The sequence below is a fragment of the Schistocerca americana genome, chromosome 2 (assembly GCF_021461395.2).
Source record: "Schistocerca americana isolate TAMUIC-IGC-003095 chromosome 2, iqSchAmer2.1, whole genome shotgun sequence".
NCBI lineage: Eukaryota > Metazoa > Arthropoda > Insecta > Orthoptera > Acrididae > Schistocerca > Schistocerca americana.
The window spans coordinates 748556856-748581296 of NC_060120.1; the positions used below are offsets into that span (position 1 = coordinate 748556856).

General features: G+C 39.4%; 1 protein-coding gene across 1 annotated transcript in view; it reads left to right on the top strand.

Moving 5' to 3' along the window:
* Positions 1–24441, top strand: part of LOC124594923 (chromodomain-helicase-DNA-binding protein 7) — a 310905-nt gene that overhangs the window by 225470 nt on the left and 60994 nt on the right. Inside the window, exon 29 of the mRNA XM_047133415.1 lies at positions 4492–4581. Coding sequence (XP_046989371.1) covers positions 4492–4581 — 90 coding nt within the window. The remainder of the gene's footprint in view (positions 1–4491; positions 4582–24441) is intronic.

Genomic DNA, 24441 nt, shown 5'->3' on the forward strand with positions numbered 1-24441 from the left:
ATTTTTTTTTTTCACATGTGAATTATTAAGCCACAATGGAGCACAGTATTTGGCAGCAGAGTAGCTGAGACCTTAGGAAGAACATTGTAGTGTTGTTGCTCTCGCACCCCATGAGCTACTATTCAGCTTTTGCATGGTGATATTGTGTCACCTCAGCGTTGCTGCAATGTTTTCTGCATGTTTCTTGTATGATTAGGTTCTATCAACAGTAACTCATAGATATTTTGGGAAGTCTTTATGTTGGAGAACTTGATAATTAAAAGTGACTTATAACTTTGCAATGACCATTCTATTGTTAAGATCAAAGCAGCTAAGTTTGTTCTTCATTGGATTTAGTTTTAATCACACTTTTTGAAGTATTAATGAATTTACTTAGAGCTGCAGAAAGTATCTCTTCACTAGCTTCAAGGCTTCTCTGTTGAGTGGCCAAAGCGAAATTGTCTGCCTAAATGAACTTCCTCGGCTGTGTTTCACAGAGATCAGATGTAAATAAGTTGAATAGAGCTGGTGCCAAAACTGAACCCTGTGGAAGATTATTATTAAGGGTTTTTTTTCTCTCTGTTTAATTGATCAGTTGGAAGAATCTCTCTGATAGCATGTTATTTATGAGTCTAATTATGTTTTGGAATTGTATTGCACTTGAGTTGGTAAAACAGCCAAGGTTTCCATACTGTATCATAGGCAGCTGTAAAATCAACAAAAGACACTGAATTTTTTCAGTCATTTTTGAAACCCAGCTTCTATGTGTGAGGTTAAGCCAAGTATTTGCTCTGAACACCTTCTGTTAGATCTGAACCGTGCTTGCATGATGGGAGTAACTTCAAGTGTTATTGGACTGATTCTATTAAGGATACGGTTTTCTAAAAGCTTGTAGCAGTAGCTCAGGAGAGCAGTGGGTGATAGCTAACTGCTGTATTCACTGGATTAACAGGCTTTAGAACGGTTAAAATTTTTGTGCTTTTGAAGGCTTTTGGAATGTTACCCATTATCATTATATTGGTGAAGAAGCTTGTGAGCCATTTAAGAGTCTTGTTTCCACAGTTGATGAGGAACTCGTGAGCTTTTCTTTTGCCCTGCATTGATCTCATCTTAGATGAAATCTCTGGGATACTCTGATTTGTTGGTTGCTTTCTGCTTCAGGTTAAGAGTTTTCTTAACCATCCTTGTGTGGCTTATATGAGGGTGCTCTGGAAAGGGAAGTTAATCTATTTGCAGTCCGGTCTGATGTTACTTCAGGATTGTTGCAGATAGGTAGTTGCCTTCCTCCTGGTTTTTATAAGAGGCTCAATGCCTCTCTTCTTAGCCTCTTATAATCCAGACTTTGTTTTTTGTTCCCAGCATTCTCAACGGGCTTTATGGAGCTGTTTTAGCAATTTCTGAACAGTTTCATTACCATTGATGGTTAAACAGGACAGATATAGTTCTTCAGTTCTTACTCCAACTTGGCACTCTTTTTAGAAGCCTCTAGGTGTGCACTTTTCTGTTGTTAATAAAACCACTCCAACAAATCTGTGATTTTCACTTAATGGGGCAATCCATCTGATCATTTTATCAAGTCCTTTGGAGATTTTAGTCCAGTCAACTTTTCTGAAGTTCCATCTTGGGCTAGGGATTGACCTAATTACAGGTGTCTGAGTTCCTCCATCAAGAATTTCTGGTCGATGTTACAATTTAGGAAGCTGTGAAGGACCAGCCTTACTCCATTGAGAGGTTGCCCATGGAAATCCTAGTTTAGAAAACATAAATTATGGTTGAAATCCTTCTTCCAAGCTGCAGATTTAAATGTCACCTTGCTCTTTGAGTAAAAAACTAGACTAAGGTTGTTGCATTCAGTCCAGTTTACATGGCTCTCACAAAAACATCATTATTGTAGTTCCACTTTCTGTGATGAGTGTTGAAATCACCACTACATATACTTGGATGTTAGGAAAGGGAAGCACCAGAGTTCACCAGTTACCTGCTGGAGGCATATAGACATTTATTACAGCAACATCCTTAACTTTAACTGATACAGTCTCAATATTCTGCCTGATGTTTGCAGACATCTGATGCTTATTTTCAATATTATTGTGTATGTAAGAACAACCACCATACGTCTCCCAGGACTTCATAGCTACCTATACATACTCTTGGATACAGGCTGACTTCATAGCTACCTATACATACTCTAGGATACAGCCTCTCCTCGGTATCTGTGTCTGTCTCTTGAATCACTGCCACAGCCACATTCTTTTCAAGCAGCATGAGACAGATATTTTGGGATTTAGATTGGCTAAGCCTTTCAACCTAAAGCTCTGAAATTTGAATATTATGACCCAGAAGTCTGGTTGATAGGTCTTGAGAAGAACCATTGCTATGTAGTTCCACATTCATGTTTAAAGCCAGGAGATCTTTAATAGATAAATCTGGCTGCCAGCTATGATACTTGTCCAACACCACTCATGGAATATATACAGCTTATGGTATGCTGCAAAAATGACGTATGAATAATTAACATTACATCCCTTTTAATATATGCATATTACACTCTGGTGACACTGAGCACAGTCCTTGAGGGTGTTGCATTAAATTTTTTTCCTTCATTTTTCTTTTCTGCCCTCTCCTTCCGGCAGCATGTTTTTACCTGCTAGACTGCCCCTATGCTTACTATGTGGTTTGGTTAATGCTGCGCAGACACTTGTGACCTGTGAGTATGTACTCGTTTTCCCATCTCAAGCGGTTAAAATTTGCTATCATAATTTTACTTAAACAAAGGCAAACTGATGTGTTGTTCCAGCTGTCCATGTAATGAAGTGTTTATATATGAAGTAAAGAATCACACTTCAACCAAAGAGTTGTGATTGAGAGAAGTGAAAAGTGGCATCAGTCTGCTGTGTAATTAACCATGTATATCAGAAAGTAAATGGTGTAGAATGAGCAATTCATTTCAAGTTTTATGCCTTGGACTATTAATGAGAAAGAAGGTGAAAAACAAATCTCTTGGATATTTGCCAAATCAGATGCATTAAACTGGAAAACTGAAGGAAAGCCACTTTAAATGACATTTCTCTTGACGATGAGTTAAAACTCGTAATTTTCCTGCAGGCTGATATTTGCAGCCCCAGGTAATAGTTATATAGAAGGTAAAGATTAAATCAAACCTGTGTTAATGTACACAGAGGTGACATTAACAATAATTCAAAGTAGAGTGTATATTGAGGGGAAAGTCACATCACAAGTTGAGTCTTCCAAAATCTTATTACAGTGATTAAAGAGTTTTAGTGTCCTCTGTTCCACAATATATCTAGGTTCTGGGAGATATATGAAAATGTCATAGACAGATGGGGAGAGACATGAACATGCTGTAGACAATATTTTGTAAGTTGCTTGAAGTCATGGTATAAAAAACTATCTTGTTAAATGGTTATTTTAAGTAGTTGAAAGTATTCAGTGTATGTCAAGGTATGATGTATGATACCATGTTATTGGCAATTCTTCCATTTTGTACAAAAGGATTTTGGAATTTGGGATATTGAAACAAATACTTCTGTTGTATCAATTCATTCAGTAAAAACCATTTCTTTTTTGCCCGGTAGAAAATAGCTTTGTAAGTTACTTTTGCAACTGTAGCATCCTCTCTTACTGACAAGCTTGGTGTGCATCTTGACTGGTTGCTTTTATTTTAATCTTTCTGCATGGATAGTGCAATTTACCTTACTATTTAGAAACCCATCTTTGATATCACACAAAGTGAAATTTTTAAAGTGGCCATGTACTTGAAGTTCCATTACATATTTATTATTAAAATTTATGACCTAAAATGTGTGGACTGCTTATGAAATGTTTGGTTGGGATTACTGAAGTACTGATTGAAACCATGGCGTCCTTCGCATTGGGAAGGGAACAAGTAGTGTTTCACAAAGCTGTTTAGTTTATCCATTTGCTTTTGTAAAGTGCTAAACTGAAACTATTGTTGTTGGGTCATTTTACATAGATGAATTCCTAAATGTTACTTCTGTTTGATTCTTGGGTTGTAGTGGGTACAAAGTGGGTCACAGTCTTGGGTAAAACCTAGATTTGAGTAGATTGTCAGAAGCAGTTGGTTAGGAAATACTGTTCATAAGCCATATTGTTAAATGATTTTCTGATTGTTAGAAATGGAAATAATGTTGAGCATTATTATGCAATATTGGCATTCAGATTGTGTGTGTGTGTGTGTGTGTGTGTGTGTGTGTGTGTGTGTCTATATTTCCATTCTTTTTTTTTTCTTTTAATTATTGAAAATCTTATCTTCACATGAAGTAATGAGTAACTTTACTACTGTTTATTCTGGTTTTGGGAAATTAGCATACTGTCTTGATATAAAATATTTTAATGTCAGACTTGTTAAAAACTATGATTACTTCAAATGCATGAAATAAAGGATTCATGGGCATTAAGTCTTAGTTCATAGAAAGTAGAGTAGTGCAGTGCACAGTAGTGTCACAGTTTGTACCGTGTATGTGTTTATAGCAGGGGGTAGAAGCAGAGCAGCATGCAGTTATCAGAGATGTACTGAACACACAAGGATGGGATTTGCAACAACTAGCCATGTATCTATGGGTAATGTATTGTCCCTATTATTTGGCTTTAGATTTAAAGCTTCTAAATGTGGGCTCTACAAGTCTATTTTTTTCCTTATAATTTTGTGTGGGCACCTTAATTCCATAGGTGCCCTGTTAACAGATACATTACTTTCAAAGTATTTATAGTAATATCAAATAAAAAGTTAAACATAGTTTATATTGTTTGATTTTATACCCAATTTAAACTTTAAACTGTGTATTTCAGGTTTAAGTGTGTAAGTGGACATTCCTTACATCCTCAGCTAGCTTGTGTCCCAGCTCATTAGAAGGGTATCAATGGTCCGTCACGTCAGAGCACTCATGTATTGTAAATAGTCTTCACGAGTTTGCCGCCAGATCACGTTGTGTGAGCCTGTGAAGACTATTTACAACATATCTGCTGGGAAAGCTTGAAGAGTCACACTCGTATATTGTTTGTATCATGAGAAGAAGGGACGGCAGTAATAGGACTTGAACCTCTTAGTTGATTCTGGTCACATAGGAATGCATTAAACAAATAAAATGTAGCTTCCGGCTGTTCATACACAGATTTTAGATTTTAAAGGTGTTAAATAATTGTGCTGGAAATGTGAAGTATAAGCTTTTAGACACCTAGTTGAAAACCCATACTTGAAATCGTATAAGGACACAATTTTTTCGTGTTAAAGTATTGGCTTACTGAATGTTCTTTGTCACATCCTCTTTTGAGGAAGAGATTAGTTTTTGATGCTCTGTCGACAAAGAGGTCATTAGAGATGGAGCACAAGCTCAGATTAGGGAAGGATGGAGAAACAAAGTGTAGGTGCCCTTTTGAAGGATTCATCCCAGCATTTGCCTTAAGCGATCAAGGGAGATAACAGAATACCTGAATCAGGATGGCTAGCCGGATGCGAATTTGAACCGCTGTCCTCCCAGATGCGAGTCCAGTGTGCTCATTGCGCTTCCTTGCTTGGTCATTCTCTTTTGAGTCGGACAACCTTCTCTGCTTTGCTCATAATTTTGTACGTTTGACATCTGCTGTTATCTTGAAATAGTTGCATCACTTATGCAACAATTGTATTACGAAATAGGCACTAAAAGTGTGTTATAAATAGCAAAGAAAAAAAATAGTTATTCAGTATCCCGAGAGGAACTGTCATTTGATTGAAGCACAATTCAGACTATGAGCTTTACATTTCATATGCCCACACAGTCGAATGTGCCAAACAAGAATCTATCTTCAACACATTATAACTGGTTAATACTCCAGTGAAAGCCAGGATGTGTATTAATTGAGTGAAGTATGCAGTTTTACATTTTTCTACAATTTATCAGTAGTGACCAGTTGTTGCACCAGACAGAAAGCTTCTCAAGATCTATTCTTTCGTTTCTCCAACATTTCATATTTTGAAACCACAGTTTGCTGTAAGACTGTGCAGGGAATTACTGCTTTTATTACTGTTATCATTACTGCCTGTACCTCAGGCAGGATTTAGACTGAAACAAGGAATTGACAGTAAGCAAAAGACCTGGATTTGGGCCTCATGTGGTAGCCGGAGTGTCAGTGTGGCGCAATGGATATCGCACCTGCCTAGTAAGCAGGAGATCCAGTTTCAAATCCTGGTGCTGGCAGAAATTTTAATTCATTGCTTCAGCTTATATCACTATCATTGATAAATATGAGATTCCATATGTCTCAGGAACAACTACTGTACGTTATTAATATATCACCTATTCCCACGTTCCAGGCAGGATTAAACCCATTTCGCTCATTGCTGAGGTGCTATTCCAGTATTGGAGAACCTTTGCAATACTGATGCAAGTGTAGAAGGGGAACAGCAGTGGGCTAAGGTGATAATTTTAGTTTGAGGGAGACGACATCCTCAGGTAGTCCACACAGCTATGGTAGTCAGAGCGTCAGTGTGACACAGTAGGTAGCACATCTATCTAGTAAGGAGGAGGCCAGGGTTTGAATTCTGGCACTGGTACAAATTTTATTTCTTTGCTTCACCCAAAATAATAATTGTGACTGTTATTGTTATAGATTTTCTAACATGAGTGAAGCTGGAATCTGTGGAACAACATTTTATGAAGTATTTCACAATCGAAGTTTATAATTTATGAAGCACACTAATTCGGATTTCTCCCAGTAACCAAATTTGATGTTTGTGTGTGCCATTCATGTTTATGCGCCGTGCTGTGGATACATGATGTTTGGGTGTCCTGGTCCTCCATTGAATTTTTAAACTCAGAAATACTGATTTATAAGTGGTAGTTTACAAGTTGTTTTCAACTTTTCTTTAAAATTTCTTTTTATTATGTTCTATATTAGATATTCTTGCTAGTGGTTTGTTACTATGAATGGTTTTGCACTGTGCCCTCTGATCAGACATCAGAAGTTGTTGTAACTACTTGTAATTCATATTGGAAACACACAGACAGATAATATGTATATTACAACGTAGGAATATCCTGAAAAGTTATTGTGTTACCGTATTTACTCGAATCTAAGCCGCACTCGAATCTATGCCGCACCTGAAATTTGAGACTCGAAATTCAAGGGGAGAGAAACGTTTTAGACCGCACCTCCAAATCGAAACAAAGTTGGTCCATTGTAATATGAGACACAATTTAGGTCGAATGAATGACAATACAGCTACAGTAATTTGGTTCGTCTGGTAAGCTTAACAGTTAAGCTTTACCAGGTAGTCATTGCTATGCGTCAGGCGCTCCGTCCGTATTTATATGGGTACCCTTCCTTTTTCACGTGCTTCACCTGGTTTGAATTGATTGCTGATTTTTCTTTGATCTGACAAGTGCCGTTCTCTTTGTTATAGGTGTTTCCGTCACTCTAAGCACAAAATGCGTTATTGTACTGTGTCGTGTATTGTTTGTCGCATTCTGACAATGAGTGTTTACGAACTGTCGCTGTTTGCGACATGGCTTGCTTTTGTGCATGCTACCGCCACTTAAAAAAAGAAAGAGGGAGAGGAATTGTCTCATTAGCGAAACAATGGCAAGAGACTGCTATTTGTTGTTACTTACACTGCTGCTTTCTTTGATAATGATCAACAAGAACCAAATAATAGACTGCATATGATAGAAGTTCTGAACGAAAGTTTAGCGAAAATTTTTCTCTGTTTGAAAATATTTGCAGACGCCTCTTTAGTACATTACATTCTGCACCGAAATTAGTCATCTTAGATTTAAAAATCTAGTCGGTTACCGTGCTTCATTTCTGACTGTATCACTATTCAGCATAAGAATAATACGAATATAAACATGACATGACATATTCTTCCGCGTTTGATGTTGTCTCACTCTAGTTTCGTAATTTATTAGGCTGACTGGATTTAAATGAGATAGCACGAAACACAAAGGAATACATGGAAAAATGTTTACATTCGTATTATTCTTATGGTGAAGAGAATACTGCATGTGATTCACAATTCATAAAAGTTCCTATTAGCAACCATCTCTTGTCACAGGTAGGAAAAAATTCAGATCGTAGAGTTGGCCATATTGACAACCATCCCAAAGTCTTGCCAGTTGGATTTTCGTAGTACATTGAAAGGCTGCTACATTCAAAGATGAACAATATAGAATTTGTATTTACTTCATTGGATAATGTATGAAAATGCCATTGTCAAAACTCAGGGCAGAGGAAAAAGCTCGTCTTCCACCGCAGAGGTTTTGGCGCCAGTATTTATCTTCGTGCCTGAAAAGTATTCCTGCATAGCGCTACATATATTCGACATCAGAAGTTAGTTGTGGCGGCACCTACCAACATTTTTCAGAACTTCCGCTTGCTTTGCACTTGATTCTAAGCCGCAGGCTGGTTTTTGGATTACAAAAACCGGAAAAAAAAGTGCGGCTTAGATTCGAGTAAATACAGTAATCGAATTGGATCACAGGAAGCTGATATTTGTAATAGCTCATAGTAGACAGAGTAAGAGTATTGTGATAGTTGCCCCATCTATTCCGTTCTATGAACTATCCAATATTATGTCCAAATACTGTCTGTTTGTTAGGCCATGAGAAGTGCAGTAACTATCATGTCTTAGGGTATGGAGCAGGTTCAGTGTGTGTTGAAACTATTATGACCTGTTGCTGAGAAACACAGTGGGTCTGCCATTGCTTTGTTATTTAGTAAAGCATCTGCTCAGGTAATCCTCCTGTGTAATCTGACTGTACCATGCTATTCTTTTTGATCAAGATTAACTCAAACCATTTCCTGATACACATATAACTACTGGACTGCTGCAGGATGGAGTTTCAGCATGATGGGGCCAGGCATTACTGGGCAATGGGTGTCTTGGATCATTTGCCTGTGATTGGTGATTAGAAAAAAAAGATATATCCCTAACCCATGATGTGTACATAAACTTTCTTTCCTGTTGGATTGTTTAAAACATTGGTACGCAGAGGAGTCAGTGAATCCTGTTCTCATTTGACAGTTTGTTACCTACATCTGCAAATAGCATAAGCAGATTTTAATGTTGATCCACAGACATTTCCAATGTATTCTTGAAGACTGCACTTCCTATCTCTGCATTAGTGGAGGCACAACCATGAGAAAGTTATCCGCAGTTCTGTGAACTACCAAACTGGCCTCTCAGGCGGTGCACGCTTGAACGGATTTTGGCAACGGGCATTTTTCAGCCAAGTCCGTGAGATTTCGGCAAGCCAGTGCCTTGTGCATGACTCTGGCAAAACAGCATGCTCATATCTGCTGCCCTTCAGTCTTTCTCATGTGGTTTTATAGAAACAATTTGTTAAAAAGAAATTGATTTTTACCTCCCCTTATATGCCAGCTCCATTACGAAGTGCCTGCCATTTTCCCAATGGTCATAGTTATTGTGATATTTCACACATCAATATCACACTGCCCGAAATTCGAAAGGTTCTTACTATAAACTAGGGGTTTCTTTGTATTTGCATTAGGTGCATATCAACCTATATACTGCTGTGTATGAAATACAGCTAATACATTGAATTTTTCCGTACACTTGGGAGGAGATCTCTAACACCAATCTTGAGAAAATTGATATTATGTAGCGTATTCATTTATGATTGCACTCACCAGGAGTAGGGCTAGAATGGAATACTTATTACAGCGCTCAAATTATGCGGACAATTTTAGACATCAAAATGATATTTTGGCAAATGATAGCACATAAAGTGGAGATTATTTTGCCATATCGTAAATACACTAATGGCCATTAAAATTGCTACACCAAGAAGAAATGCAGATGATAAACGGGTATTCATTGGACAAATATATTATACTAGAACTGACATGTGATTACATTTTCACGCAATTTGGGTGCATAGATCCTGAGAAATCAGTACCCAGAACAACCACCTCTGGCTGTAATAACGGCCTTGATATGCCTGTGCATTGAGCCAAACAGAGCTTGGATGGCGTGTACGGGTACAGCTGCCATGCAGCTTCAACACGTTACCACAGTTCATCAAGAGTAGTGACTGGCGTATTGTGACGAGCCAGTTGCTCGGCCACCATTGACCAGACGTCTTCTATTGGTGAGAGATCTGGAGAACGTGCTGGCCAGGTCAGCAGTCGAACATTTTCTGTATTCAGAAAGGCCCGTACAGGACCTGCAACATGCGGTCGTGCATTATCCTGCTCAAATGTAGGGTTTCGCAGGGATCGAATGAAGGGTAGAGCCACGGGACGTAACACATCTGAAATGTAACGTCCACTCTTCAAAGTGCTGTCAATGCGAACAAGAGGTGGCAGAGACGTGTAACCAATGGCACCCCATACCATCACGCCGGGTGATACACTAGTATGGCGATGACGAATACACGTTTCAAATGTGCGTTCACTGCCATGTCGCCAAACACGGATGCGACCATCATGATGCTGTAAACAGAACCTGGATTCATCCGAAAAAATGACGTTTTGCCATTTGTGCACCCAGGTACCTCGTTGATTACACCATCGCAGGCGCTCCTGTCTGTGATGCAGCGTCAAGGGTAACCGCAAAAACGTGGTCTTTGAGCTGATAGTCCATGCTGCTGCAAACGTCGTCGGAACTGTTCGTGCAGATGGTTCTTGCCTTGCAAACGTCCCCATCTGTTGATACAGGGATCAAGACGTGGCTGCACAACCTGTTACAGCCATGCGGATAAGATGCCTGTCATCTCAACTGCTAGTGATACGAGGTCGTTGGGATCTAGCACGGCGTTCCGTATTACCCTCCTGAACCCACCGATTCCATATTCTGCTAACAGTCATTGGATCTCGACTAACGCGAGAAGCAATGTCGCGATACGATAAACCGCAATCGCGATAGGCTACAATCAGATATTTATCAAAGTCGGAAACGTGATGGCACGCATTTCTTCTCCTTAAATGAGGCATCACAACTATGTTTCACCAGACGACGACACTCAACTGGTGTTTGTGTATGCGAAATTGGTTGGAAACTTTCCTCATGTCAGGACGTTGTAGGTGTCACCTCCAGCGCCAACCTTGTGTGAATGTTCTGAAAAGCTTATCATTTGCATATCACAGCATCTTCTTCCTGTTGGTTAAATTTCACGTCTGTAGCGCGTCATATTCGTGGTGTAGCAATTTTAATGGCCAGTAGTGTAACTGGAACTTTCTTATCTACCACGATGTACGAGAAACTGCAGACCCCTGCAATGGAATGATATAATTTTTTAATGGTCATCAGTAGCTCGCGAAATGTGAATTAGTAACGCTTTACAACAAGATAAGTACTTACACCAAGAATGTGGTTTTTCACAAGCTTTTGACCTGATTAATCCTGAGTTCCTCATTTAATAATCCTCTGTTCCAGTAGTCTATCACAATTGCAGCTGCATTAAGATGTCACTGAGGTGACATTGTGTAAACCTTGCTTTGTTTTGCCCCAAGAAACAAATTATAACATGGCTGCCAGAGAAATGTAGGTGATAATCAAAATTTGCTAATGATGAATGAGTGGCTTTCAGGCGACTGCAAGTTTTAGTTGCTACAACAGGGTTGCCACAAGTTCTGAAAATCGAGAAATTTCAAACATGTCAGGGATACCTGTAGGAGGAGAGAAAAAAAAAAAAGAAAAAGAAACACTGGGAAACCTTGTTTTTGTTTCAGTAGATGAAATGGTTTGTTTACTGAGATGTCATGTAAACAAAGTGAAACTTTGCAAAAAAATCTAGCAATAGTGCCAAACAAAGGAATACCTCAAAAACATGCATCTGCTTTGATACTCTGCAAGCCACCATATGGTGCGTGGTGGAGGGTATACTATACCACTACTTGTCATTTCCTTTCCTGTTCCACTCGCAAATAGAGCAAGGGAAAAATGACTGTCCGTATGCGTTCATATGAACCCTAATTTCTTGTATCTTCGTGGTCCTTAGGCACAATGTATGTTGGCGGGAGTAGAATTGTTCTGCAGTCAGCTTCGAATGCTGGTTCTCTAAACTTTCTCAATAAAAGTTTCTCGAAAAGAATATCACCTTTCCACCAGGAATTCCCATTTCAGTTCCCAAAGAATCTCTGCAATACTTGTGTAGTGTTCGAACTTACTGGTAACAATTCTAGCAGCCCACCTCTGAATTGCTTCAGTGACTTCCCTTAACCTGAACTGGTGTGGATCCCAAACACTCTAGCAGCACTCAAGAATAGGTCACACCAGTGTCCTATATGCTGCCTCCTTTACAGGCGAACCACTCTTTCCTAAAATTCTTCCAATAAACAAAAGTTGACCATTCTTCTTCCCTACCACAGTTCTCACATGCTTGTTCCAACCCTTATCGCTTTGCAAAATTATGCCCACATACTTAAACGACTTGACTGTGTCAAACAGGGCACTGGTAATACTGTATCTGAACATTACACGTTTGACTTCGTGCTTATCTGCATTAACTTACGTTTTTCCACATATAGTGATAGCTGCCATTTTACACCAACAGGAAATTTTGTCCAAGTCATCTTCCTACAGTCACTAAACTTTGACACCTTACCGTACGCCATGGCATTAGCAAACAGCCACAGATTGCTGCCCATCCTGTCAGTCAAATCGTTTATGTGTGTGTAAAGAACACAGCAGTCCTATCACACTTCCCTGGGGCACTCCTGAGGATACCCTTGTTTCTGATGAACACTTGCCATCAAGGACAACATACTAGATTCTATCATTTAAGAAATCTTCAAGCCACTCGCATATCTGTGAACCTATTCCATATGCCCATACCTTGTTTAACAGCCTGCATTTGGGCACTGTATCAAAAAATGCTTTCTGAAAATCTAGAAATATGGAATCTGCCTGTTGGCCTTCATCCAGAGTTCTCGGTATATCATGAGATAAGGGCAAATGGAGTTTCACACAAGCAATGCTTTCTAAAACCATGGTGATTCGTGCACTTGAGCTTCTTGGTCTCAAGAAAGTTTATTGTATTGAAATTGAGAATATGTTGAAATTCTGCGTCAAACCGAAGTTAAGGATATTGGACTATAATTTTGTGGGCCTGTTCGTTTACACTTCTTGTATATAGGAGTCACCTGAGCTTTTTTCCAGTCACTCGGGTCTTTGTACTGGGTGAGAGATTGATGATAAATGCAAGCTAGGAAAGGGGCCAGTGCCGTAGAGAACTCTTTGTAAAATCGAACTGGGATGCCATCCAGACCTGGTGATTTATTTGCTTTCAAATCGTTAAGTTGCTTATGTGCGCCAGGTATGCTTACTAATATGTTGTCCATATGGGAGTCTGTCCGATGGTTAGATGACGGTATGTTTGTACGATTCTCCTGTACAAGCGATTTCTTGTATGTGAAATTTAAAACCTCAGCTTTTGTTTTGCTATCTTCAACAGCCGTACCTGACTCGTCAAAAGGGACTAAATGGAAGCCTTAGATCCACTTAGCAATTTTACATATGACCGAGATTTTCTTGGGTTCTCTGCCAGATCTTTTGCTAAGGTGTGACATTGGTAGTTGTGGTATGCATCACACCTATATCTTTTCATTGATGCACGAATCAGTACTAACCTTTACTTGTCATTGTTTATGACCTCCCTTTTGAACTGTGAGTACAACAGCCTCGGTTTCCTCAGCATCCACCGAATTTCGTTATTAAACCATGATGGGTCTTTTCCATCCTTTATCCTCTTATTAGTCACATAGCTCTCCAGACCACAATTTACAATCTGCTTAAACTGTGCCCATAATTTCTCTACATCCAAGTTTCTGGAACTAAGTGATGCCAATTCACTGTCTGAGACGTTAGTAACTGCTTACCTGCTCCATCTAACAAACACTCTTCTTGCCTGATTTATTAATTTTTGTGTCCCCATCCTATACACGAGTGTTCATCAGAGCACCTTACACCACTTCCTAGCCTAAAAAACCCTCATGTGCCACTCCACAAGTATTTTGCTACCCAAGTAGCTGCTTCCTTTGTATAGTGCATCCCTGACCTATCAAAAGGGAGTCCTACAAACCCCCAAACGATAACGCAGTTCTAGAAATCTGCAGCCGAGACCATCACAGTCGATGAATCCTTTGTTTGAAACCCTCCAATCACCTCCAAACCAAAGGACTCCGATCAACTCTGGGAACGATGCTGCAAATTGCAAGCTCTGTCAGCAGTCTTTACCATCTCTGCCAGCTGCCTGTATGAACTGAGGATCACCTCAGAATCCATGTGACAGTTGTCATTGGTGCTGACGTGAGCCACAAAATCCAGGCAACTGCACCCTGCAGGCATGGGAACCATAAGCAAGGCTGCCTCCACATCTCGGATAAGGCACGGCACCCCCCCCCCCCCCCCCCTCCCTCCAGTACACATATCAAACATACATTGGCTTTCTTTCCAGCCCCGAACACTGTTCTGAAAGGGCTCCTTAACATGCTTCACGTTGGAACTAGTCAACCCCTCTCCCCATGTGCCTGCTCAGACGCTACTTAAGGAGAAGCCACCTGTCCACCCTCAGGGTGAATGGGCGAGGCTAGGAGGCCAGCTCCATATTGGCCCTTTGCCTCGAGTAATGCAAACGTGTTACCATCTGCCAATCACCCTGCTGTGGAGGAGGATCCACCATGCCGGGTACACTAGGAGGTGCCTCAGAAGCAGAGCCCGCGGGCAAAACAAGTGACACCTGAGGTGTCCCACACAACATGCCAGATTCTCTACCACTGGTACACACTGAGGCAGCAGCTTGATGGTGATTGACAATAGCCAACAGCATATTCAGCAGTTCACAAACTGATGCCAGGTGCTCCTGCGCTCCCACACTCTGTAGTGACTGCCAATAAAATGTTGCTCGTACTATGTTCATTATTGTAGGCTATTACCCATAACCGTGTTAACTCATTGTTTTACGGGTATTACAAATTACTGCACGATGCAAAGGTTAATACAAAGGTTCATGCAGCTGGCTTTTGCCACAGTTTTCTTCCTAGCCTCGTCCATGCTTTCTCTCAAACATACAAAGTACTTTCAGAGTGTGAAAATGTGCTACAATAAATAAGATGCCACACTATACAACGTACTTGGGGATGAGACAGTCACAGCTCCTGAAATCCTTCACTTGTGGTATCCAGCCTACCGAGTATGCCCTGAAGTCACGGGTACAAAAATCCGCTGATTTGTCCCCAGACACGAATGGTCTCTGCCTGTGGGCAGATCCGAGCTCTTGAGGCCTGCACATTAGTGGGGAAATGATGAGCCTCAGGTTGGCAGGTTAATTTCGTCAGATATCTGCAGAACTAGCCTGTGGTTCTGGGCCGTGACTGAAATCCTCCCCTGGTAGCCAGCTAATCTGTTGAATGGGATATGTTGCAGTGTGCCAGACTGTCCTCGAAAGGTCATGCTCAGCTCCGTGCTGACCATGTAGGTTGTCAGTTCAAGCAGGTGCTTTATTGAATGACAAGGTAAACTCAATGACAAATTCTGCTTTTTTAACCACAGATCATAATATGCTGATATAAGTCCATTTGAGCTCCGTGGAAAAAATTGCACTCGAAGTCTCTTAAACAACCTTGTCGTGCCCTTGCCAGATGGGCTATTACAAAGTCACGATTCTTAGTCTTTATGTGCACAACCGTGTTGCAACATAAATGTTGTTGACTTTTATGACTGCTTTTAGTTTATTTTCCATTATTTAGTTACATCGTACTAATGGTTGGCCCCCCCACTCTCTCTCTCTCTCTCTCTCTCTCTCTCTCTTTCTCTCTTGGAAAAGTGCACATAACTCATTAGGTTATCCCAGAACAGGACAATAGATTTATAGATTTATGTTTTTCAGAATTGTGCTAGGCGGTAATGTGTTACATAAAAAAAGATAAGTTGCTGCCTTTGTGCAATTTGATTTGTATACCTCAAGCCTTTAGTAACACAATAAGAGTGAGTTGCCCAAATGTATGTTCTTTCAATTTAAATCCTCATCACAAAAATTATGGGATATTATAAACTGATACGTTTACAAACATATATTGGAAAGACAGATTAGAGGCCATAGGAGGGGAAGTGTTCATTGCAGTTGACAAAAATATTGTCTGTTATTGAGTTCGAAGAGGAGTGCAACAATGTGGTACCTGGTCTGGTATAACAGGTGTAGGTGAAGCCAAGTTAATTGTGGATGTTTTTAATGGCCACCCGATTCTGCTCTGACACTTTTAGAGTCATTGAAAGTAAGTCTACGCTCAGTACCTCGTAAATGCCCAGATCATGCTGTACCGGTTGGAGGTGACTTTGACCCACTAATTGTAGACTGGGATGTCTGTGGAAATTTGCAGGGTTCTGGAAACTTCAGAAAACTGTTTTGAGCATCTAGCTCTGCATCTCACACACGATAGGCATATCTTAGACCTTGTAGCTACAAACTGGCTGGACTTATCGACAATGTCAGTATAGAAACGGGGATTAGTGATCGTGACGTCATTGTAGCAACTATGAGTACGAAAGTTATAAATCAGTCAAGAATGATGGGAGAGTGTTTCTGCTAGACAGAGCAGATAAGCAGTTGTGAACGTTTCACTTAGAGAGTGAACTGAAGTCACTTGGTTCCAGTAAGATGGATATAGAGTGATTAAGAGCAAAGTTTAAGCAGATTGTGAATTGTAGATTTGGAGAGTTATGTGCCTATTAGGTCGATAAAGGATGGAAAAGACTCACTGTGATGTAATAACGAATTTTGGAAGAAGCAGAGCCTGTTACACTCTCGGTTCAAAAGAGAACACACATGTGTTGACAAACAAAGGTTAGTAGAGATTCGTGCGTCTGTGGAAAGATCTGTGTGCGAAGCATACCACAACTACCATCGTCATACCTTAGCAAAAGATCTGACAGAGAACCCAAGAAAATTCTGATCCTATGTAAAATCGTTGAGTGGGTGTAAGACTTCCATTCAGACCCTTGTTGATCAGTAGTGTGTGTCAATTGAAGATAGCAAAATGGAAGTCGAAGTTTTAAATTTCACATGCAAGAAATCGTTAACAAAAGAGAATCATACAAATGTATTGTCATTTGACCATCAGATAGACTCCCATATGGATGACATAGTAATAAATATCCCTGACTTGCAGAAACAATGAAAAGATTTGAAGGCAAATAAGTTACCAAATCCAGATGGAAATCCAGTTTTGTTTTACAAAGAGTAATCTATGACATTGGCCACTTACCTAGCTTGCATTTATCACGAATCTTTCACCCAGCACACATTCGAGACCACTAGAAAAATGCAGGTGACTCTTATATACAAGAAGGATAAAAGAACAGACTCGCAAAATTACGGATCAGTAGCCCTAACTTCGGTTTGCTGCAGAATCCTTGAACATATTCTCAGTTTGATTATAATAAATTTTCTTGGGACTGAGAAGCTTATGTGCACGAATCAGCAAGGTTTCACCTATGTGAATCTCAGTTTGTGCTTTTTCCACATGATATCCTGTGAACTTGGAATGTAGAACAACAGGCAGAGTCCATATTTCTAAGATTGCCAGGAAGCATTTGATATGGTGCCCCATTGCAGGCTGTTAACAAAGGTAGAAGCACATGGAATAAGTTCGCAGTGAGTGGTTCAAAGATTTCTGAAGTATGTTACCCTCGATGATGAGCATTCATCAGAGACTAATATATCGTTAAGATTGCCCCAGAGAAGTGTGATAGGACCACTGTTATTTTCTATATACATGATGATTTGGTGGATGAGGTGGGTGGTAATCTGCAGTTGTTTGCTGATAATGCTGTGATGTATGGAAAGGTGTCAAATTTGAGACACTGTAGGAAGATACAAGATGACTTGGAGAGAATTTCTAATTGGTATGATGATTTGCTGCTAGCGCTAAATGTGGGAAAATGTAAGTTAATGTGGATGAGTAGGAAAAACAAACTGATAATGCTCGGATACAGCATGTTGTTTAAATATCTTGGTGTAACGTTGCAAAGCCATATAAAATAGAACAAGCATGTGAAGACCATGGTAGGGAAGGCGAATGCTAGACTTCAGTTAGTTGGGAGAATTTAAGGAAAGTGTGGTTCACCTGTTTTGGAAGACTGCATATAGGACACTGGTGTGACCTATTCTTGAATATTGCTAGAGTATTTGGGATCCTTACCATGTCATATTGGAGGAGGACATCGAAGCAATTCAGAGGCAGCTGCTAGATTTGTTAGTGGTAGGTTCGAACAGCGCGTAAGTGTTACAGAGATACTAAAGGAACTGAAATGGTAATCCCTGAAGGGAAGGTGACTTTCTTTTCGAAGAACACTATTGAGAAAATTATGAGAACTGGCATTTGAAGCTGACTGCCAAATGATTTACTGCCAACATCATACATTGCATGTAAGGACCATGAAGATAAAGAGAAATTGTGGCTCGTACAGAGGCATATAGACATATGTTTATCCCTCACTCTATCTGCGAGTGGAACAGGAAAGGAAATGACCAGTAGTGATACCACAGGGTGGCTTTCAGCTTATCTGTGTAGATGTAGGTGCAATATTGATTATAATGTGTGAAATATATACAAAAAGTGACGTTTCTGTTTATGTGATAAAAAGAAAAAGAGTTTACACATACAAGGAACAGTACTTTACTTGAGATGAAGGTTGCAAAATTCCATTCAGTTCCTCCTCCCTCGGTCAGAAATTTTCCTGTTATTATGTGCAACATTTTCCTTTCTCTTGCCTGAGTTTTAAATTGTTTAGCAGAACCTTTTACTGAATACAGTGTTTGCTGGTGATTTATTAAATGATATTTTACAAAGAAAATTTGTTAATATTGGAGGGCTGTAAGATGTTTCTCTATATTTTATTTGATTTATGATTGGGAGGGGATTACAGACTTTGGACTGAAACTGTAGTTACATGCAAAGCACCAGAAGGTATGGTTTAATGATAGAAATGGGCGATGATGGTTTTTAGAATGTTGTATACTTGGAGTGTCATTTACCTTCACAGCAGCAACAGATAATCCTTTACACTCGTTTTAACTACTAGTGTGGCTTTTTTCCAGATGTGTTGTTTCTGTGATGCCCTGTTTTTAGTATTTGGTGGGTGTCTTCATGTCATTGCTTTGTTTTCATTGTTTAAGCATAATTAATTAGTTCTGTTTGAAGATATCACTAAATAACTGCATCATATCCCTTAATTGTGCACACTACACTACCTTCCCAGGGGCTGCCTCATCAAAGAGTTCCTGCTTTGTCATCTTCATGTAATAACATGGTCACTCAGTGGAGCATTGTCATCAGATACATGAGAGTGCAGATGCTGAGCTTAAGCATGAGTCCTTCCCTTGACTCACCTATAACATTATAATCTATAAAAAGCTGGTGAAAAAGAGCCATCGCATAGGCTACCGAATCAGAAGGTGCAAACTAGTAGATTTTTACTTCCCATGCAGCTAGTTGATGTGGCTTTAGTACCACTAACCCACTATCTTTTGCCTTGCAGAGAATATATTCTTCACCACATGTTTTATCAGGTAATTCAGTATTGTTAGTAATTTTTTCCATAATTGCCTCTATATCAATTTAGATCTCATTTACATCATTTTTATTTAACAGAATCAGTTTTTTAATATGAGGCTCATAACATATACTTATTTTAGTTGCTAAACCTAAAATTTCAGTCAGTCCCGTAAAGAGAACACTAAGCAAGAAATTCTGATGTTAAAGAGGTGTTGCTATAAAACATGATAATTCTGAGACACTGGGGTTGTGCTTTGTTACGTTTACTTGTGCATGTAGCATTCTCTCTGTGTTCTGCAGCTTTAGCTGTTCTAATATGTTTGGTGTTGAACGAAAATAATTTTAACCTGTGTAGCATACCAGAGTATTCTTTTGTGGACAACACTTATTATATAATTGTACCAAAAACTTCATTTTAAGTAGTTTCTGAATCCAACAGAATGTGAGTAATATGTTACTGATCACACAGCAAATAAACATCAGTGATGTGTAGTTGCCATTTTATGTTCTGGTTGGAATAGGTGATGTAATCAAAGAATGCTTGAAATTGTTTAACAACAAGATATTTATTGTATCTCAGTCCTCAGAGGATAAATTTTCTTCAATGTGCTCTCTTCCGTTACTTTCAGTGCCACAATTCTGCAAACTGTTCTTGTGTCTTCAGCTATAGTGTTCTCATTTTCCTCCAGTTCCTTGGAAATCATGAAAACTTGTGAAGAATTTTGCAACTAGACTTATGATTTTATCTGTACAAGATGGTTATTAGTAAATGTTAAATAGTTGTTTGCGCATGACCTCACACATCATGTTTAAACATTATTGAAATATGCCTGAAGTAGCTGTGGTCTTTTCGAGTGATACAAATTTTCATTTAGCTAGCTATGTTGCTTCTCAGAATTTCTGGTATTGGAATGGACAGAACCCTCATGAACTTGATGAAAACCCATTACATGATGACTGCGTTACTGTATAATGTGCAGTTGAAAGAGTTGGGATGATTGGTCATTACACCTTGCTTTAAAAAAATAAAAAAAAAGACTTGCTTAAAAAAGAAAAGATAACGACACTTTTGCGACAGTAAACTCTCAGTTATACACTCGTATTACAAACACCTTTTTTGCACCAAGACTCGGTGGCCACAAATTGGCCAGGTACTGTTTCACCAGGATGGAGCCACCACTTGTACAACTCAGATTTGTCTCAAAGTGCCGAGACAAAAGTTTCCCAAAGGCTTAATTTCTTCACTTGTCAATGTCATCCAACCAGCAGAATCACCAGATATTACTCACTGTGATTCTCTCTCTCTCTCTCTCTCTCTCTCTCTCTCTCTCTCTCTCTCTCTCTCTCTCTCTCACCCCCCCCCCCCCCCCTCTCTCTCTCTCTCTCTCTCTCCTCTCTCTCTCTCTCTCTCTCTCTCTCTCTCTCTCTCATGAGAGAGATCTTAAGGTTGAGGTGTTCAAACTTTAGCCAACGCTCTGCCAGCCCTACAGGAAGAAACTGGTGTTCTTCCACCAGAAATGTTAATTAGATTGATGCAGAATTTCCGAAATCACATTGAACAATACATTGATAATGGAGGACACCAATTCAGTGAAACTTTGTTTAAAAATTTCCATTGTGTAGGTGTCTTTAATGTTATTACAGTTTTCTTTCTTTTGATCCGCCTGTTTTTTGTTTGAACATTCCAATTAGGGAGGATGTTTTGCCACACCCTGTATTCAGCACTAGTATCTCTTCTCCCTTCTCGGTTACTTCGCTTTGAGAAAAAACTTTGTCAGTTATCCAAAACTATTACTTTTATTAATAAAAGGCATTTGGCTGAGTTTCACCTGTAGTTGCTGCACTTATACAAGATATTTAGGACAGAGCACTGAAGACGGAATCTTTAATACCAACACATTATTGGAGGTACATTGCTGCCACTTTTGATGATCTGGCCACACATGTTACATACTGTCAGCCATTTTGTGGAACATTTTCAGTGTATTAGTTCCAGCATCACATTTATACAGAAATTATGGAAAAGTTGTTGTTTGGATGTATTAACCTAAAGAAGAAATTATGAAACTTTGGCACTTGGTGTTTATTGTATATGTGCTTATGGACCAGTGTCTGCATCCAATGAGTTGCTATACCAACGCTCCAGGGCTTTTAAAACGTTAATATGAAGAGCGTACACCTTTTCTGGTACTGACAGCTTAAAAAGTAGACCAGATGCCTGAAGTCTGTGTCTAAGCAGAACAGGTATTTTGAGTACCAGATATTTCAAACCTTGAGTTTTAGACTATGATATGAAGATGTATGTAGACAGATTCCTTTCCTGTATCATACCGGGAGTGTATCTTCGAAAATGGGAAAATTTTAGGAGTAGTTTAACCTCAATAGTTGGTTTCGCCAGTAGGCAAAGATTAAAGTGATACGTGACACCATGAAAGGGGTCTAATGAACAATTTAAGCAAGTCATGGAACCCTACATTGAAAAGCACTTCCAAGTCAGCTGCCAGAAGATTTTTATATTTGTCATTCTTGTCCAATGGATACTATATGGAAGCAGTGTTTGTATTTATTAGTTTTGGGGGCAGCAACTGTCAGCTGAACCATCAATTTCCTGTGACCCATATAAAGTTGCTGTCTTCACCATTGGTATCAGTTTGCTGAGACTGAACAACAGTGTATCATCTGAAGATGGCTACTGATGTATTAAGTTCAGTTGATTTTAAGATCTGTCAGCAAGCTCGAGGACAGTAGAATTGACAATGAAATAGAAATTGCATCGTATCAAACAATGGAAAGTCCAAGTCGGAATATCAACAATATTAAGAAAAGGATAGATTGCTACTCATTGTAAAGATGACATGCAGAGTTACAGACAGGTACAACAAAAAGACTGTTAAACATTTAGCTTTCGGCCAAACCTCCTTCTAGAAGGAGTGGGAACAAGAGGTGCCATTGGGCTACTGAGAGTGATAGGGGAGAGGTACGTGGAGAAGAAAAGGAAGTTATATGTTGTGTTCATTGATCTTGAGAAGGCTTTTGACTGTGTCAGATGGGACAAACTGATGGAAATCCTAAGGGAACATGGAGATGATAGGTGTGATAGACAGCTAATTAGAAATTTGTATTTGAACCAGAGAGCAAGAGTAAGAATAGGAGGTGTGATGAGTGAAGAAATTGAACTGAGAAGAGTTGTAAGACAAGGTTGTTGTTTATCACCAACACTGTTCAATATATATCTGGAGGAAATTATTGGTGAAAGTTTTGATGGAAAGAGAGGAGTTTGTATAGGGACCAGAGAGTGGAGTGTATAAGATTTGCAGACAACATGATTGTGATGGCAGAGAGTGCAAGAGAGATGGAACAAAAGTTAGATGATCTAAACACAAAATTATAATAATATGGAATGAAGATTAACAAGAATAAAATGAAAAGCATGGTAACTGAAGGAAAGGGGAGAAAATTCCAGATGAAAATAGGGGGAGAGGAAATAGAAAAAGTGAATAACTTCAATTACCTGGGAAGTGTAATAATGGATTATATGTATTGCTCAACAGAAATTAGGAAAAGAATTGCAATTGCAAAAGGAGGATTCAAGAGGAAACAGAATGTGCTTTGTGGACCACCAAACAAAGATCTGAGGAAAAGACTTGCCAAATGTTACGTCTGGAGCGTTGCACTATATGGTGCGGAGACCTGGACGTTGGGGAAGGAAGATGAAAGAAGATTGGAGGCACTAGAGATGTGGATATGGAGAAGAATGGAAAAAGTGAAATGGGAAGTCCGAGTAAGGAATGAAGAAGTATTAAGAAGAGTTGGAGAAGAAAGAAACATGCTGAAAGTCATCAGAAAAAGAAAACCGAAGTGGATTGGACATTGTTTGAGGAGGGACTGTTTATTGAAGGAAGGAATAGAAGGAATGGTAGAGGGAAAAGGGGAAGAGGAAAAAGAATATATCAAATGTTGGACAATATCAAAGGAGGCAAATATTCAGAAATGAAAAGACTGGCTATGGACAGACAAAAGAGGAAGAGGCTTAACCCATGATAAGACCTGCCATAAGGCAGAATACCGTACTACTACTACTACTACACTTCATAAAAGAAAATGCACACATTCACACAAGCAAGCAAACCTCACACACACTTGACCACTATATCAGACAGCTTCGACCAGGTCTGAGAGCTACAAGTAAAGATGTGCTGAGCATTATTTAATAAATTCCTTGAGATGTCCACTGTGAGAACATGCTTAGCAGCTGGGTACTGAGTGCCTCAAAGATCAACAATTCTTCTATGTTTATATGCGCACTCAGTCAGTGTGATGTTGGTAGTCATTCCTCTCCATGCAGTGAATAAAATTATTTGGTGAACATGTGATTTCACAGTTGCTCTATTTTTTATGTAGTATTTACCAAGGTTTACCAGTGTTGGAGTGGCTGTGGATGGATCCATGTGGACATGTTTTATTAATGGGAAGGGTTGCACGAGTAGGAATCTTGGGGTAGGGGTAGTAGTTTGGCAAACTCATGGTTTTACGATGTCACTGAGATTAGGAAGACAATGGAAGGTTTGGGGGGGGGGGGGGGTATTATAGGAAAGATATCAAGGAAAGAGAATCTCATTTCAGTGCTTGACTTGGTAAAGTCATGGCTAGAATTTCTTGGAAAATAGCAGCCATATCAATCAGAGTTTAAGGTAGAGAATACTATTCAAGAAAGTTCTGTGTGGGTTCGATCTGCGAGGTAGTTAAGAGAGGAAAGTTTGTTCTTGTAGAAGTTGGGGTTTTGGTTGTGTAACAGATCTTCTTGCCAGGGATGTGTAGGATGTAGAAAAGGCAGTCTTTGATGTTGGAGTTGCAGCTGTCAAGAGTGCAGGTATTACTGCTTATTGGTAGGTTTTGTGTGGAATGAATTTTGGACATGAGCTTCAATAA